Source organism: Loxodonta africana, chromosome 18, assembly GCF_030014295.1.
Source record: "Loxodonta africana isolate mLoxAfr1 chromosome 18, mLoxAfr1.hap2, whole genome shotgun sequence".
Classification (NCBI taxonomy): Eukaryota; Metazoa; Chordata; class Mammalia; order Proboscidea; family Elephantidae; genus Loxodonta; species Loxodonta africana.
This window is the reverse complement of record NC_087359.1, coordinates 35,948,878-35,962,953: the sequence shown is the minus strand read 5'-3', so window position 1 is coordinate 35,962,953 and position 14,076 is coordinate 35,948,878. Positions and strand designations below refer to the sequence as shown.

Genomic DNA, 14,076 nt, shown 5'->3' with positions numbered 1-14,076 from the left:
GCACTCGAGAGGAAAATAAAGCACGTGACGAGCGCGCCAAAGAAAGCCCCGCAACCTATACAGGCTCCTCCCCGCTCTTTCCTCGAAGATCCGCCTTCATCCTGCACCTCGGCTCTTGATTCCTTTCCCCTTTGTTGACTCAGCCATCGGCCCACCAGGCCTGGCACTTCCCAGAAGGCTCAGCGGCGGGAAGGGGTTTGCAGCTGCTCCGTCATCGTGCGGCCCGACGCGAGCCCGCGCTCGTGCAGGCCCGGCCCGGTTACTGGTCCCCGGTGCGAGGGTTCACGCGAGGCCCCGGCCTCGGTCCCCGGACTAGGCCGCGACCCCGGGCGCCATGAAGCAGGAGGGCTCGGCGCGGCGCCGCGGAGCGGATAAGACGAAGCCGCCGCCCGGCGGAGGGGAACAAGAACCGCCACTGCTGCCGGCCCCCCAGGATGTGGAGATGAAAGAGGAGGCAACAGCAGGTGGCGGGCCTGCGGCGGAGACCGACGGCAAGGCGGCGGCTGAGCACTCCCAGAGAGAGCTGGACACCGTCACCTTGGAGGGTACGGAAGCCCGGACCAGGGACTTGCCACGATCACGGGTGACAGCGCCCCCGGAATCCGGCCTCTCCCTAGGACACCAACGCAGCCTCCACCACTCCCGGTTCTTTAGTATCACCCCCCAAATGCCCGTTCCCACTACCCTGACGCCCCTGACCCCAGTCTCAATGACACAACCTTCTCTCCAGGCGCGGGACTCTTCCCCTAACAGCCCCACTTGAAGTTGCGTCTAGAATTGGATCTCACTGGGTCTGGGGCCCCCCTCTGCCACATCCTCCTCTCTGACCTGCCACTTACATCCCACGGACTGATTCTAGTGACACCAGTATTTGATTGATCCCTTTAGAAACCAATGTTTGTATTTACGTGTGTGGAAAAGGGGCTGGGACGACACAGGAGTTTCAACTGAGTTTTAAGAGTGTACAAAACGTTTCTGTTGTCTTAGTTACCGTTACCAAAGTCTCTAAAAGAACCATTTTTACCTAGCAACTTAGTTCTTTTGTCTAATTGAAGCGCTGAAACGGTCCCATTGCTCTTTTCCTCTCTCTTCAAGCTCTTACTGCCACTGTTTCTCAAGGATTTGAACACACCCACTTTCAACTTTTTAGGTGTCATCTTTGAGTTCCTAATACCTTTGACCTAAACTCCTATATACCAGTCTTCCCATTTCTTTTCTCCAAGGTGCCGTTTCCTCTCTACTTAACCCGATGAGGAGCTAACTCAAAAATACGGAGATAAGCAAAGTTATGCTCCTGGGCCATGCTTTCGAGGATATGGTAGTGTTGACTGACTTCTGTACACTTAAGCAGGATCAGTATCTAGTAAAGACACTTTTTACCTAAAATAACAATAGCCAGCGGCAGAGGTGCCACTCAGTGTCACCTACTGGGTGTATTGTGTGTATGTATATATACGCATATAACATGTATTGGATATATATATTCGTTTCTTACAAACAGTTCATTTTCTTAAGAGTACAGGCTGTGGATTTGTTTTTTAATCTGTATGAGTGAGAATAATAGTAGTTACTTTGTTGGTTTGGTATATAGACTGCTTAGAACTGTGTCTGGCACATGCTGAACACATAGTAAGCTTTCAGTAGATTTTAGCTGCTATTATTATATTATTGATGTGGCCCAGACACTCTGTGCTAACTGCTCGTAAGATAACTAAGAAGCTACCAATTGTTTGTGTTCCTCTTAGTGTTGGACATTTATATTGTTTCCAGTTATAGATAGCTTTGCAACAATCATCTTTGTGCCCAGGTTCTTCATCTACTTTCATGATTATTTGTATGGTATAGATCCCCAGACTTTATATACCTAAGTCAAAAGGGTGAACATTTTTTAAGTTTTTGATAGATTTTATCCAGAAAAACTCTCTTGATTTACATTACACCAGCAGAAATGTCATTTTCACTGTACTCTGTATCTTGCCATTTTTTAAATATTGCTAATTTGGTAGTTGAAAATGCTTCCATTTGCAATTATTCAAGTACTAGTGAGGTTAATTTTTTATATCTCTTAGCTATTTGTCTTTCCTCTTTTGTATATCGTCTGTTTGTATCCATTTTTATTTTGAAATTGTGGTAATAGAGTTTCTTTTAACCATTTATACAAGCCCTTTATAGAGAATGGAAACCCTGGTGGCATAGTGGTTAAGTGCTATGGCTGCCAACCAAAAGGAAGGCAGTTTGAATCCGCCAGGCGCTCCTTGGAAACTCTATGGGGCGGTTCTACTCTGTTCTCTAGGGTGCTATGAGTCGGAATTGACTCGACGGCACTGGGTTTGTTTTTTTTTTTTTTTTTGTAGAGAATATAAAATACAGATTTACACAGAATATGTATCTGTAGAATAAATATATTCTTTATGTAGGGTATTAGTCTGGTCACATTTTTTGTAGATATTTTTCTTTTGTTTACACAGTTATCCAGAAGCGGGTTTTTTTTTTTTTTTTTTCCCTAGTAAGGAGTAAAATTCATCAGGGGTGTGTGTGTGTGTGTGTGTGTCTGTGAGTGTGTGTGAATGAGTGAGTGATTTCTTCCTTTAAGTTTATAAAGTCTTTCCTATTTAGGAATCTGATAAATCCCCATGTGTTTCTTTTGTTTTCCTTCTCATCATTTTTCCTTTCGTCCTCTTCTTTCTTTACCCTCTACCCTGTACCCCACCCCATTTTATTTTTCCTTGTCTCTTGGATGTAAAAATCAATATATGGAACCGATAAGTATTGCCTAATCCTGTGATGGGAAGAGGTACTTGGCAGTCGGGGGGATAGGAGTGGGAGGTAGTGGTATTTTTTTCTCCTCTGGTCATCCACAGACATCAAGGAGCATGTAAAACAGCTTGAGAAGGCTGTTTCAGGAAAGGAGCCACGATTTGTGCTGAGAGCCCTACGGATGTTGCCTTCCACGTCACGCCGCCTCAACCACTATGTTCTGTACAAGGCTGTGCACGGCTTCTTCACCTCAAATAATGCCACTCGAGACTTCTTGTTATCCTTCCTAGAAGAGGTGAGTGGATCAGGCCAGCTTAAGGCTGTGGGCTTGGCCTCAAACCCCCAGGATACAGTTGTTGTTTCCTGTCTCCTAGACCTGTCTTACTGCTTGCTGTAACATGAAGAGGAAAGTCCATTTCAATACTCATTTGCCCACCACTACCACCCAGGGGAACCTAGTGTTCTTCCCAGCCAGGGAAAGGAGCTGTAAGCAAGCCCCTTCCAGCCAAACCATCCCCTACCACACTACCCCCAACATGCACCCTCTCCTTCTGTCAGGTGGCATCTCCATTGCCCTAGAGAAGATGCCACCACCTTTTTGTCTCTGCAGCTTTCCTGCAGAGCAAGTATAGAACAGTGGTTAAGAACACAGGTTTTGGAGGTAGAGTTGAATTTGAATCCCAGCTCTTCCGGTTAGTACCTGTGGGCCTTTGCCAAGTGACTTAATCTCCCTGTGACTCATACTCTTCACTGTTAAAATGGGGAGAAAAAGAGATTTGGGGGAGGAGAGTGTATATAAAACGCTAGGAACAGCACCAGCACGTAGTGAGTGCTGATGAAGTTAGTTGGGTGGTGGTGGTGTTGGTGGTCTCCATGCCAGGAGAGACCTCTCCTTAATCTTCCTGGCTATAAAACTCCCCTCATCCTTGATGGTACAGTCTAGGTCCTGCCCCTTCTCAAACCCTTCCAGCCACCTTCATCTTCTTAAAATCCTGTATACTTATAATCTGTTCCATAGGTGTGGGAACTCAGAAAATCCTTTGGGGCAGAATGATGAAGAGTTTATTGTTTGGGAAAGAAGGAAAATATATCCTCCCCAATTCCCACCCTGAATTTTTTTTTTCCTTTACTTTTTTAAAAACACCAAACGTGATCATTTTTGAAGCCACCTATAACAAATTTCTTCCAGTTTCTGTGATTAGATCTGAAAATAAGTACTGCATATATTTCACTTTTCCCCAAATTTCCTTTGTTTCCACAAAAAAAAAAAAAAAAAATTTTTTTATGTCATCTTGAGTTCATCTCTGGAATTACATCACTTAATTAAACCCTGTCTGGTATTTGCAGTGGTTACAGGTATGGTGGCTTTCCCTCTCTACTTCGATTGTAGGCTCCTTGAGGATTCCTTATATCATCCCCTGTGCCCCCATTTTATTCTGTAGAGACATGTTTATGCTCCTGTCACCTGTTAGTGTTTTTATTGTATTGCCAGCCTCCTTGTGTCCCTTGGGAAAGTGACAGTGTCATCTTTATTTTTGTATCCCCAGCATCTAGTAAAATCTTGGCACATAATAGCCATTCAGTAAATATTTATTGAAATACATAGTAGGTGCTCAACAAATTCTTGGTTGATTGATCTGACTGAGCTTTTCCATGGTAACAACTCATGTCCTCTCGCAGCCCATGGACACAGAAGCCGATTTACAGTTCCGTCCCCGAACAGGAAAAGCTGCGTCAGCACCCCTGCTGCCTGAAGTGGAAGCCTATCTGCAGCTGCTCGTGGTCATCTTCCTGATGAACAGCAAGCGCTACAAAGAGGTACGCAGGACACGAGCAGCCGGCGTGCCCTGAGCAGTGCGGGGGATGTGCGGGGGAGTCGTCTCTGGCGAGGAAGTAGAGATCATCACGGGGTGTTGAGAACCCTTCCCCAACATGGGCACACACTTAACCCTGCATCCGGAGAGGTCCCTCACCTCCTCTGGCCACCATGGGAAAGCAGGGGGCTGGCAGTGGTCATTCTGTACCCATCTGTGGCACGCTACCAGTGTGGCATGGATTCTTTTGGGGAAAGTAGGGAATTTGTAGAAAGACTGGGTTCACATCCCAGCTGTAATTGAGGCAAAGTAATTTCCCCTAGCTGTACATAAAATGGGTATAACAATGGCCGCCTTATGAACCCTTGTTAGTATTAAAATGAAACAACGTATTTAAAAATACTTAGCGCAATAATCTGTACATAATAAGCCTTCACATTATCTTAGTAAAATGACAGATGTTAGGAGCCCTGGTGGCTACAGTGGTTAAGCACTCGGCTGCTAACCGAAAGCTTGGTAATTCCAACCTACCAGCCACTCCATGGGAGAAGGATGTGACAGCCTGTTTCCGTAGAGATTTACAGCCTTGAAAACCCTGTGGGGCAGTTCCACTCTGTCTTATAGGATCACTATAAGTTGGAATTCACAGTAATGGGTTTGGTTTTTTAAATATTACATTTCTACCACTGTCCCAGGAGTGTGTTTAAGAAATGATTGGTCCCAGGCTGAGATTCTGGCCCTACTCCTCAGTTCCCTGTTTTATGTTCTTTTTTTTGTTAGTATAATTCACACACCATAAAATTCACTCCTCTAAAGTGTACAATTCAGTGGCTTTTAATATATTCACAAGGTTGTGTAGTCATTATCGCTGTCTAATTCCAAAACGTTTCATCACCCCAAAAAGAAACCCCATACCTATTAGCAGTCACTCCCCATTCCTCCCCCTCCTCAGCCCCTGGCAGTCACTAATCTACTTTCTGTCTATGGATTTGCCTGTTCCAGACATTTTTATTTAAGTGGAATCATGTAACAGTGGCCTTTTTGTGCCTGGCTTCTTTCGCTTAGCGTAACGTTTTTAAGGTTGTAGTGTGTATACATGTTGTAGCATGTATCTGTACTTCATTCCTTTTTGTGGCTAAATATGTCATTGTATGGATAAACCACATTTTGTTCATTCATTCATTCGCTGAGGGCCATTTGGGTTGTTTGCACTTTTTAGTTATCTGAGTAATGCTAATGCAATTATTTGTGTACAAGTGTATTTTCTGAACCTGTTTTCAGTTATCTGGGGTGTATCCCTAGGAGTAGAATTGCTGGGTCATATGATAACTCTGTTTAACGTTTTGAAGAACTATTACTTGATTTCCTTTTGGCCTCCTCCGCAGGCACAGAAAATCTCTGATGACCTGATGCAGAAAATCAGTACTCAGAATCGCCGGGCCCTAGACCTTGTGGCTGCAAAGTGTTACTATTACCACGCCCGGGTCTATGAGTTCCTGGACAAGCTGGACGTGGTACGCAGGTACAGGTGGCCAGGAGTCTCACTTGCAGCCCTTGGGGTCAAAGACTTGGTCAGTCACTACCAGAGCACTGTGGACTTGCAGAAAGAGATAAGCTGATAGATGTAAGGTACCCAGTGGGAAATGAGGTTAACGTGCCCTGAGCGATGTGAGAGCTTTGGGAGAGAGATTACCTCTAGCTGCTAAGAACTGTCCCCCAGGCTCTTCCCTTCACCTCACATCAGGAGCAGGCTGATTTGTGAGTTAAGGTGGAGGGACAAGCTGGAAAACATGTCATTCCACTGTTCATAACCTGTAGTAGTGCTCCATTTCCTTCAAGAAAAAGCCAGCTATCCTCATGGTAGCTTATAAGCCTGACCTGATCTGGCTCTGTTACTGCCTCCTGACTTCGTCTCTGACTGCTCTCCCCCTGGCTGACTCCTCCCTGCTTCCTTTAAGTCTTTGCTTAATTGTTGACCTTTTCAGTGGGTCCTACTCTGACCAGGCCGCGCTTACCCTAATCTCTTCATACCTCCTACCGCCTTCTGTCATGCTCCAGAATACACTGTTTATCATGATTATTGTCTGTCTGCCGTGCTAAAATATAAGCTCCCTGAGGGCCGGGTTTTTGTCCTTTTTGTGCCCCTAGAATAGTGCCTCACTCAGTAGGCACTCAATAGTTAAATGTTCAGTGAATAAACAGAAAAGCAGCATGTATCTCTTTTTCAGGAATTGAGAGATCCTGGAGAATTCAAAGGTGGTTTGAAGAGTTGTGACTTGAGGCCTCTGACATCTTTTTTCTTTTTATCTTGAAGCTTCCTGCATGCTCGACTCCGAACAGCCACCCTTCGGCATGACGCTGACGGGCAGGCCACCCTGCTGAACCTCCTGCTACGTAACTACTTACACTACAGCTTGTATGACCAGGCTGAGAAGCTGGTGTCCAAGTCCGTGTTCCCCGAGCAGGCCAACAACAATGAGTGGGCAAGGTACCTCTACTACACAGGTGAGCAGAGGGGCCCTCCCATGAGTCAGAAGGGCCTCGGGCTCACTTGGTGAAATTTTCTAGCAGGTGGTGCATAAGAGTACTGTTTGGCACTCTGCTTTGGAATGGGGGCTTGATGCCATTCTTTTGGCCCACTCTCCTCTCATCCACACCCAGGGCGAATCAAAGCCATCCAGCTGGAGTACTCAGAGGCTAGGAGAACAATGACCAATGCCCTCCGCAAGGCCCCTCAGCACACAGCTGTCGGCTTCAAGCAGACGGTGAGTAGCAGTCATCCTCATGCCTACCTCTGTCTTACTTGTCTGACACCACTTCAGTTCTGTTGGCCTACACAAGGGGCCAGAGAAGGCATCCTTCATCTTCATTATCCCAAAGGTTCATCAGACATCTACTTGTGGGCAACATTAGGCAGGCACTACCCAGACCTCTGGCAGTTTATGTTCAATCTTCTCCTTGGTAGATAGGTTTAGGATATCTATGATTTCCCAGCACACCTTCCAGTCATTCCAGTTGTGGGCCTGGATTGTGCTCCTAAACCTGGTCCCTCATGTGCCCATTTGGGAGTGGTGTCATGTGTGGCCAGGGAGCCCAAAAAGTCTCCGTAAGGCAGACTGGCTCAGGTGGGGATAAACCGTGGCACCTAAGAGCTGCCGGTCATTAGGTATATTTTTCGAGTGCTGACCTTGGTATTAGGCACTGTGAGGAATAGAAAAGAAGGATAAGATAAAGTGTCTTCCCTTGAAGAGCTTTAGTCGTTACCAACAGAGTGAAATGTGTATAGCTCTTCCAGCTTGACAAAGACCTTGTCGTACAGATCACATCACTTGAGCCTTAAAACATCACTTTGTGATTAGGATTGTTGGTCCCAATTTTATAAAGAACTTTGACCCGAAAAGGCTTGAGAGCTTTTGTAAAGTCAGAGAGCCTGTCAGCCAGAACTTGGACCCAACTCTCCCAACTGTAAATCTCTGCTCCCACTTTAATACAAAGGCCCCGACCCTTTTGCCCTTGGTTGGACACAGGATGAATACGTGCAATGACTAGGTCAGTGTAGTGGGAGATTTCGTTTATTTCTGCTCAGAAGTTCAGAGAAAGGCAGCTTTGTTTTTGGTCCAGTAATTAAAGAAATCTTAAAGAAAGAAATTCTATGTGGACTGGGCTTTGAAAGATGAGTAGAGACCATGAAACTCCAGATAGTTAACATAGAGTATATCGTATACCAGGGAAGAGGCTCTGTGGAGTCAAGCCGTGTTTTCAAACCAGATTTTCTGTGGATGAATAAGCTTTTAAAGTTTTCTGTTGTGGAGCCACATGACGGGAAGGAGCAGAGAGGAAGCTAGAGGGAGGTCTTTGGCCAGTGGACTGTTGGCAAGGGAGCCCTGTGGGAGGTAGAGGGCAGGGGTGAAGGCATGTTTGGGAGAGGGCCAGAGGGGGCCCAGCAGTCCTGCAGCCAGCCCTCTCGTAAAACAGGATGCTGTTTCCCTCTGCCTTTAGTCTCCCCCTACCCACTTCTCCAGCTTAACACGTTCAAACTTCAGTGGGCTTGTGAATCACCAGGGGTCTTGTTGAAATGCGAGTTCTGATTCTGAAAGTTGCTATTCCTAACAGACTCACAGGTGATGCTGGCCCAGGGTCCGTGCTCTGAGTTTTGAGGCTCTAGCTCATCTACTTCAGGGGCAGATTAAGGCCACCCAGTATCCATTATTGCAGCTGCCTTCTCTCTGTTAAATTTGATGTCTCTCCACCCATTCTTCCTGTTCCCATTTTTACTTAAGGCTGGCTTCTCTGCCTGTGCTCTTTGTCCCATTCCCTCCTAACTCTTCCAAGGCTTTGGCCCATCACCGATTTGCATAAGTCTCTGGGCTGAGAGTTTTCTCAGCCCTGCTTCTTCCCTTCTCAGGCAACTGCTCCATCTCCTCCTTTGCATCTCCAACTCTCTCCATTTCCTCACTGCCCTCCCCTTAACCCCTAACAGCCTGAATTCTGCCCCAGCCACTGAAGCCTTGCCCCAGGCTCTTGGTTTCTGTCCTCACTCTGCTTCCCTGCTCTTGACGCTAGTGACAGCTCCCTCCTTGCAGGTCTCTGCCCTTAGCTTCCAGAGCTCAGTTGTCAACAATACTGCCTTCCTGAGAACACTCCTGGTTTCATTAGCTGAACACTCTTGTGTTTCTGCACATCCCTTACTTGTAGGCTTCCCCCCAAGTTTCTGTCTTCAACTGTTTTTTCAGTCCACATTCTCTCTTTATCTGCTTTCATAGCTTCAACCCTCACCTCCATGATGTTTCACCAAAGTACCCTACTAACCCTGACCCTCTCCTGGACACCAGACCTACAGATCCATCTGCCCACTGCCATCTCTATAGGATGCCCTCTGAGTCCTCAAAGTCAGCGTGTCCCAAATGAACCCCTCTCCTCCACCCCTCACCAGTCCTTCCTGCTGCTCTCCTTAGCTTCATTAATACTTCATCCTCCTAGTTACCAGAGAGGAGCCTTGGGATCATCTTGGACTTCTCTTACCCAAGCACTGAATCCTCTGTTGATTTGTTTCCATGTGTTTGTATTTGTCTATTCTCATATTGCCAGTGCCCTCACTGGCGCCACTAACATTTCTGGACATCAGTCTTCTGACTGGTTGTCTTCCCCTCACCAGCCGAGCTTACACACAGCTGCCTGACTAAGCAGAGCTCCAGGCCTGTCCTCCCTGGCCCAGGAAACTTCCATTGCTCCCCGTTGCCTACCCAGTAGAGTAGCCCAATAACTAATTTCTGTTTGTTGCTTTACACTTTTCAAAAGTCTTCAGAACAGTCTTGTGACATACACAGTCTAGGTATTATTATTGTTATTATACCCATTTTAGGGATGAGGAAACCAAGGACTCAGATGCGCAGCATTTTCTAACTAGTGAGTAGAGATTAGACCTCAAGTGTTCTGTCCCAAAACTGAAATACTCAGCCTGGTATTCAAAACGGTATGTCCCCAGGCTCTGGTCCCAACCAAATCTCCCCTAATAGGCCTCCATATGCCATCTGTTTGACTGGTCTGTCCTTCTTCATTAAATGTTCCCACATCTTCCTGCCTCTTTTTCAGTCTGTTCCCTTGACTAAAATGTCCTCCCTCCTTTTTCTGCCATGGAGCAGTTCTATCTGCGCACGTGGGGTCGCCATGAGTCGGAATCGATTCAGTGGCACTAACAACAGTCTCTCTCACCACACTGCTATCTTACGATTAGCTATCTTGTGTTCCGGTTCCTCCTGCTTGGTAAAAAGTTCCTTGATTGAAGGACATTGTCACCTGTACCCTTTTTTTCCCTTGCACAGTGCCGCATCCACAGTAGGCACTATTCAGAAAGACTTGCAGCTTCCTGAAGTGGAAAGGCCCAGTTTTCTAGCCACATACCTCTGGTTACTGGCTGAGGTTTGCCCAGGCCCTTCGTGTGCTTCAGCCTCTGTGGAGTTACTAAGTCCTGCATATTGTTTATCTCCTGTCCTCCAGCAGCAATCTACCTCCCTAGCCAGCGATGCTGGCTGCCACATTCCATCCCTTGAGTCTCTGGGCCCTGTTCCCTCACCTGTTTCTGAGCCATAAAAACTACCCATCTGGCCTATTTCTGAGTGATGTGTTAAGCTTAAGGCTGGGTGTGGCCAAAGGGTCAGAGGCTCCCAGTACCTGGCGCCAAGGCAGAGATTTAATTTCATGCCTAGCACTAGCTTGGGTTTTTTTTTCCCACTGTTGTGGCCTAATCACTCTACCACGTTTCCGCACTTCCACTTGTCTGACTAAATTGAAGCCCCATCTCATTCTCTCCTTCCACCCGGTGGGGCTCCCTGCCCACTGTGTTCTCATGTGACATTCTTTCCAGGTGCACAAGCTTCTTATTGTGGTGGAGCTGTTACTGGGGGAGATCCCAGACCGGCTGCAGTTCCGTCAACCCTCCCTCAAGCGCTCGCTCATGCCCTACTTCCTTCTGACCCAAGGTAAGGCTGGTCCCCTGCCAGAGCCATCCACACTCCCTACCACTGTGGCCCCTTTGCTGCATGTGTCCCTTTGCATCATCTCATCTGCTCCTCTGCCCTCTACAGCTGTCAGGACTGGAAACCTAGCCAAGTTCAACCAAGTCCTGGATCAGTTTGGAGAGAAGTTTCAAGCAGATGGGACCTACACCCTCATAATCCGATTGCGGCACAACGTGATTAAGACAGGTGCGCACCAGGGTGCGGGGGGCCATTAGAAGAGCAGGGCCGGGCTGGACTTCTCCAGGGAACAGGGACAACCTGGTGGCTGTACATGGACAGGTGAAGGGTCTGTGCCCACGCTGTCTGCTGCTCCTTCCTCTCCCAGGTGTACGTATGATCAGCCTCTCCTATTCGCGAATTTCTCTGGCCGACATCGCCCAGAAGCTGCAGCTGGATAGCCCAGAGGATGCAGAGTTCATTGTTGCCAAGGTGGGGCTGGTTCAAAAACCAGCGTGGCCCAGGTTTTCACCTTCCTGCCTTTTCCCGTTGTGGGGAGGAGAGGGAGAGAGGCCCAGGAGGGGAGTAGGCAGAGCAGTGGCAATATCTTCTCAGGGGGTGCCAGTGTTTTTGCAGTGAAGCCAGGAAGTTGCAAGAGACAGTGAGTGTGTGTGTGAATGTACGAGGGTGTAGAGAGGACAGAGGAAGGGGATGGGAGAAGATGTCCCAGGACCTAGAAGATGGGCTTTCTGGTGACTTTTCCACCCTTTGGGGCCTGTAGGCCATCCGGGATGGTGTCATTGAGGCCAGCATCAACCACGAGAAGGGCTACGTCCAGTCCAAGGAGATGATTGACATCTACTCCACCCGAGAGCCCCAGCTAGCGTTCCACCAGCGCATCTCTTTCTGCCTCGATATCCACAACATGTCGGTCAAGGTGAGAGCCCGGGGCTGCAGAGGAGAACCTGGCAGCGACACGCCCCTCCCTGCGTATCCGTTGACTCCTCAGAGGAAGATTGACTTGAGCGACCCTTTTCCCACCCCATCTCTATAAAGTCCCAGAATGGTAGGGTGGGGCCCAGAGGTACAACATGACTTCGGTGGTCCCACAGCCAGTTGCTTGTGGGGGCATAACCACTTCTGTTGCTTTAAAGGGGTCTGGTAGGCAGGGCGGACTAGTCAGGGGTTAGGAGTGAGTCATTTAATGTCTCTGAGCCTCTTTTTCTCCATCTGTGAAGCTGACAGTGAGGTGTTAGCTACCTTAACCTGCTTCAGAGAGGATTGATAGGATTAAACAAAATCACTGTACTAAGACACTTGTTGTTAGTTGCCATCAATTTCAACTCCTGGCGACCCCATGTTTGTAGAATAGAACTGCTCCATGGGGTTTTCAAAGCTGTGACCTTTTGGAAGCAGATCGCCAGGTCTTACTTCCGAGGCACCTCTGGGTAGATTTGAACCACCGAGTTTTCAGTTAATAGCCTGGCAGTTAACTATTTGCACCACCAGGGACTCGTATTAAGGCACTTACCCAAAACCAAAGCTGTTGCCATCAAGTCAGTTCTGACTTACAGCAACGCTGTAGGACAGAGTAGAACTGCCCCCTAGGATTCCCAGGGAGCAGCTGGTGCATTCGAACTGCCAACGTTTTAGTTAGTAGCTACGCTCTTAACCACTGCACCACCAGGGCTCCATTAAGGCACTTAGAGAAGTCTAAATTGTATAAAATGTAGGGCTGGTGTCTAGTTCCAGAAAAGGTTATTAAGCCCTTATTGTGCATCAGGCACTGAGTTAGGTGTTGTTACTGTTTGGCCACTGTTTTTTCTGGGTCTCTTTCACCAGAGGAAACCTGGGATATTACTTTCTTGCTTAAAAGCCCAGCATGGCATTGCAAGGTCCTTTGTGATCTGGCCCCTTCGTTTGTCTCCAGCCTTACTTCCCACTACCACGTCTTCCTTTCCTACGAGGAGTCCATTCTTCTTTTTCCTCCTTACCCCCAACCCCCACATACCCTCTAATTGAGAAGGCTAGACAGGTATTGCTCCAAACTTTCCTTCTCTCACTTACCTTTTTTTTTTTTTGTAACAATTTGTTTCTGTGCTGAGCTTCCAAGCACTGCTAAACCAGCTGCAGCCTATCTTATTTATCTTGGTGTATGGTACACAGAAAGGACACAATAAATGTACGTTAAAGCAGCCTCTGCTGCTTTTCCACCTTCATCTTGCCCCTTTTTCTCCTGTGCTTCAGGCCATGAGATTTCCTCCCAAATCGTACAACAAGGACTTGGAATCTGCAGAGGTAAGCTTCCTTCTGTTTAGGGTAAGACTGCAAGATCGCATGTGCCTGCAGAAAGGAACAAGGGGAAGTGTCCAGAAGGGCTGGGAGCAGCTTAAAGCCTTGGGGTGGCCGGGCTGGTGAGGTGGTGAGAGCAAGCCTAACTCGTCCTCAGCAACCCGGCCTCACCCACCTCCTTTCCCAGGAGCGGCGGGAACGAGAGCAGCAAGATCTGGAGTTTGCCAAGGAGATGGCTGAAGATGACGACGATAGCTTTCCTTGAGCTGGGGGGCTGGGGAGGGGTAGGGTGAGTGGGGGCTGGCTCTTTACATTTCCCCCTTGGGGGGTCCCCTGCCCAGGGAGCCAGCCCCCTTTTCCACACAACAGCTCACAGACTGCATCTGTGCAAGGGGTGAGGGGCCCAGAGAGCCAGCCACTGCCACCTCACCCAGGGCCTCTCCCCAGCCGGTGATTTAGTGCCCGACGGGCGGGCGGATGGCAGATGGCCTCCCAGGGCAGGGTCCTGGCTAGTGGTGTGGGCAGCAGGATAGGAGGGAACAGCCCTGCACTTTCCTCTAGGGAGTGGGGGACTGGAACTGGGACATGTGTTGGGTTGTATGTTTTTTGAAGCTTCAGTTATGGTTTTTGAACAATAAAAAGTTCTTCAAAGTTCTTTACGCATCAGTTAGTTATTCCATTTCACCCTCAAAACTTGAGTATTGACAGGACCAGGTTTTTTTCCTGGTCTTGGAGTCCTAGTCCCAAAGTGTGATCTG

At 47.9% G+C, this 14,076-nt stretch overlaps 1 protein-coding gene across 1 annotated transcript; it reads left to right on the top strand.

The window, feature by feature from the left end:
• The first annotated feature begins 242 nt into the window (after nucleotides 1–242).
• Nucleotides 243–13,972, top strand: PSMD3 (proteasome 26S subunit, non-ATPase 3). Its single transcript, XM_003414701.4, has 12 exons — nucleotides 243–545; nucleotides 2,862–3,052; nucleotides 4,438–4,575; nucleotides 5,957–6,093; nucleotides 6,886–7,076; nucleotides 7,233–7,336; nucleotides 10,936–11,050; nucleotides 11,156–11,275; nucleotides 11,415–11,518; nucleotides 11,808–11,963; nucleotides 13,274–13,324; nucleotides 13,506–13,972. The coding sequence occupies exons 1-12, from the start codon at nucleotides 335–337 to the stop codon at nucleotides 13,581–13,583; spliced, it is 1,596 nt and encodes a 531-aa protein (XP_003414749.1). The 5' UTR covers nucleotides 243–334; the 3' UTR covers nucleotides 13,584–13,972.
• The last annotated feature ends 104 nt before the right edge of the window (nucleotides 13,973–14,076 follow it).